The 3,889-nt window shown below is 63.5% G+C and overlaps 1 protein-coding gene across 1 annotated transcript; it reads right to left on the bottom strand.

Annotated features, from left to right (window-relative positions):
- Positions 1-81: 81 nt before the first annotated feature.
- Positions 82-3,885, bottom strand: FSD1 (fibronectin type III and SPRY domain containing 1; the record flags this gene model as incomplete). The annotated part of the gene is made up of 12 exons (XM_010191135.1): positions 82-192; positions 300-388; positions 747-998; positions 1,174-1,253; positions 1,344-1,503; positions 1,619-1,717; positions 1,881-2,090; positions 2,511-2,632; positions 2,844-2,866; positions 3,437-3,538; positions 3,616-3,747; positions 3,853-3,885. Coding segments are annotated over 12 exons (1,413 nt in total), but the record flags the coding sequence as incomplete, so codon positions are not given.
- Positions 3,886-3,889: the final 4 nt, after the last annotated feature.

The following is a 3,889-nucleotide window of genomic DNA, read 5'->3' as shown; positions in this document are numbered from 1 at the left end:
GGGAAACGTGGGTTTGGGAGGGGGTAGGGGTACATTCAGTGCTCTCGCCTGGGGGGTGCCCGCTGTGGGGGGGGCACGGCTCTAGGACAAGCTGGCGTTGGAGCTGCTGGCCGTGCTGTTGCGTTTCTGGAGACATTTCACCGCACTGGGTACCTGCAAGCCCGAGGAGACGTGGAAGCTGCCGCACCAGACCTGCGGGCACAGAAGCGTGGCTGGGAGGGTGCTGGCACAGGGATGGGGGCACTGAACTTCACCACCAGCACCCCTGGAGGAGCTGCCCACCCCTGCCTGCCTCTTACCGTGAAGGCGGGCAGCACCGGCTGTGTGAACTTGGCCTTGAAGGTGTGGAGCAGCTGCTTGGTCATGGCGTTGTAGAAGGACAGGAACCCTGGGGGGGGGGGCGGGGGGGGAGGGTCACAGGCAGACACAGGGCTTCCAGACCCTCAGTGAAGTGTCTTGGCTCTGCACCCTCTGTGTTGCCCATTGCTGCCAGTGGTGGTGGTGACCATGGTGGACGTGCTGGTCCCCACAGTGGCGGCAATGCCCATGGTGGTCACATTGGTCCCACGGTGGTGGCAGTGTCCACGGTGGACACACTGGCCCCCACCGTGGTGGCGGTGCCCATGGTGGACATGCTGGTCCCCATGGTGGTGGCAGTGCACATGCTGGTGGCAATGCCCACAGCAGTGGCAGTCCCCACGCCCACCCCTGGCACTCCCCGATATCCCCCCCTATCCTGCACCCACCTTCGTGGAAGTTGCAGTAGACGCCGATGCAGTCAGGCACGGGCACGTCCAGCACCTTGGCCTTGTTGGCGTGCTTGGCGCTGAAGCTGACCTGCAGCCAGTTGTTGAGGTGGAGGCACCAGGAGGCCGAGGTCTTGCCCAGTTGGTCAAATTTGCCCAGGCTGCGATATGCCACTCCCACGCCAAAAGCTTTGCTGTCCCGGTCATACCGCACCTCCCAGTAGTGGTCATCCCCATCGATCAGCGTGTCACCTGCGGGTACAGGGTATGGCATGGGGGTCCCCTCCTGTCATCAGCCCTGCCAGGTCCTCCATCACCCCACGCACCCTCAGGGTCACCCTCTCCTGTCCAAGCCCACATACCCTCCCACACCCCTGGGTGCCCACAGTGTCCCCACTAGCACCCATTGGGTGCCCCTGGCTCTCACCCAGAACTGTGTAGGACTCAGCGGTGAAGCGATCTCTGCCTCCACGTCCTGAGGGCATCCTCTTGGGTGACTGCACCACCCTAGGACAGATGCCAGCAAGGAGGGCTGAGCTGGCATTACCCGGAGAGAGGGGGGACAACGCTGGGGTGACAAGGGGGAGGTGACATTACCTGGCAGGCGAGTTGGCGGGCGAGGCCGTCCTGCCCTTGCCGTCCTTCTCACGCGCCTTGACATCCTGCACCTTGCCGCCCGTGGCGTCCCACTCCACGCTGAGGTCCTCCACACGCAGGTTCTGGTGGGACGTGCTGGCGTCCAGCCGAAACATGAACGCTGGGGACAGCCACTGTCAGTGCTGCCCCCTCACCTCGCCTGGCACACTTGAGAAGGGGCAGCATGGGGTGGCATGGGAGGGTGATGGGAGCACTGCCACCTCCCTGGTACCCACCTCTCGTCTCCAAAGTGACTGGTTCGGAAAATTCGCCTGCCACCGCCTTGTTACATGCCCGTACCCGAAAATTCATGTACTTCATGTCAAACTTCAGCCCTGTGGGCACAGCAGAATCTCAAAACTAAGCACGGGGGGGTGGGCACTGCCACCCCCACATCCTCTACAAAGCCAGGCACTGCCACCCAGCCCTCTGGGACAGCCCCAGACCCTTCCACCCAGCCTAGCACATTTGGGGTCGGTTTTTCCCCTGAGCCCTCACCAGAGAGGGTGTACTCGGTGCTCTTGATGCCCTCGACCACCATCCAGGGCTGGTCCTCCTTGGCGCGGGGTGGCCCTTCGAAGTTGGTCCTGCGGTACTCCAGGACATAGTGGTCGATCTTGCTGTCGTCGTCGGGCATTCTCCAGGCCAGCGTCACACAATTATCGGCCACCAGTGACTCCGCCAGGTCGATCTCAGGGGTGCTGGGCACTGCCCGTGGGAGCAGCCATGCCAATGTCCCCCCACTGCTGCAGCCCTGCTGCCAGCCAGGGTGTCCCCAGCGTGCCCAGGGACCTCTGAGACACCCACAGGTCCCATAGGGTACCCCACATATGGCATCCCAAAGACCCTGGATATGGCACCCATGGGCACAGCATCCAACCATCCCCATCTCTGGCACCTTCTCACCCCTCTGGATGGGGTATGACAGGGTGTCTCAGGCCTGACACCAACCCCCAGCTCCTCATCCCATCCCCTGGCACCCAGCAGCCCCCTTAAACCCTGGACCCCCAACCTTGCATTGTCCCCTTGCCTGCCTGGCACAGCCCTCTGTGCCTCTGGCACCATCCTGTGGAGAAACCCACCCGTTGTGTCCCCATGTCCCTGTCACCCGCTGCCCACAAGCGATACCTGGCAGGAAGGTGAGAGCCTGGAGCATTCGGCGTTCCTGGGCAAAATCCACCATCAAGGGGCTCATGTTGTCGCTCACCTTGGCCTTGAGCGAGAGGCGGAAGGCGGGTGCCATTGTCACACTGTGCAGGGGACATGAGGACGAGGGTCAGCAGGGCCAGGAGCCAGGCACTCACCCGGCCCTGACTGCGCACCCCCTGCCCTGCGTGGCTGTGGGGAGGTGGGAAGGGTGGCGCAGAGCCACCCCAGCACCCCTGGCGCCACCCACAGCAGGGTACCAGCTGGGAAGAGGGTGGGGGTTAGTGGGGCTGTGGGGCGCGGCGGGGGCCGTACCTATCTTTGATCTGTTTGGCAGCCTTGCGAGCGCAGAGGAAAAGAGGAGGAAAAAAAAAGCAGTGAGACAGCAGTGCCAGGAGCCAGCGTGGTACAGCGAGCCCTGGAGCAGGGCAGAGCATCCCCGCTGCAGTACCCCAGCAGCTCAGCATCCCCACACCCCCACAACGGTACCCCCGTGGCACAGCATCCCTGCCATGGTACCCCAGGGCAAAGCATCCCTGTTGTGGTACCTTGTGGCACAGCATCCCTGCAACCCTGGTGTGGTACCCCAGCAGCCCTGCATCCCTGCCACAGCATGCCTGGGGCACAGCATCCTCTACGCCCGCTGGCGTCCCCCATGTCCCTGCCACGGTGCCCCTTTATCTCAGGAGAAAGAGGGCACTGGGCAGGTTGGGGATCACCCCGAGGAGTGGTCTCTGCACTCGCACCCAGCCCCGCAGCAGCCACTGCCAGCCCAGCTTTGTCCCAGTGCCCAGCATAGAAAGAAAGGAGGGTGCCTGCCCAAGGTGAGCGCAGCCCCAGGTTGGCATCAGCCAGCAAGGGGAGGTGAGGGCACCCCTGGCGTGGGGGGCAGCTGGACAGGGACGCACCTGGAGAAAGTCGTTTTGGTCAGCTGTTGCCAGGGCCTGGTTGGCCGCCTCCAGCAGCTCCTCCGAGCTCTCCAGGGCCTTGGCACACGCTGCAAGCTGGGCCTGGTGTGGGCAGGGGAGAAGGGCAGCAGTGGGTGAGGGTGCCAGGGGGCAGGGGGAGCAGCAGGGCAGGTGCTGACCTGCAGCTCATAGGTGCGGCTGGCGCGGTCCTGCTTGATCTTCATCAGCATCTCCTCCTTCAGCTCGTCCAGCAGTGCATACAGCGACTGGAACTCGCCCTCCAGGTCCTCCTGTGCCCGTGACGAGTTGGCCTGGTGACAACACCGGTGTGTCATCAGGTGTCACCTCACTCATGTGCAGGACTCTGGTGTGCCAGGGTGGGGATCGGGGTCCCCAGGGAGTTTCTCCCCCAGTACCTCCACATTCTGCATCATCTGCTTGAGGGAGTAGATG

The sequence above is a fragment of the Mesitornis unicolor genome, unplaced genomic scaffold, assembly GCF_000695765.1.
Source record: "Mesitornis unicolor isolate BGI_N332 unplaced genomic scaffold, ASM69576v1 scaffold45328, whole genome shotgun sequence".
NCBI classification, from domain to species: domain Eukaryota; kingdom Metazoa; phylum Chordata; class Aves; order Mesitornithiformes; family Mesitornithidae; genus Mesitornis; species Mesitornis unicolor.
Note: the sequence above shows the minus strand (reverse complement) of the source record. Positions and strands in the feature narration are given on the sequence as shown.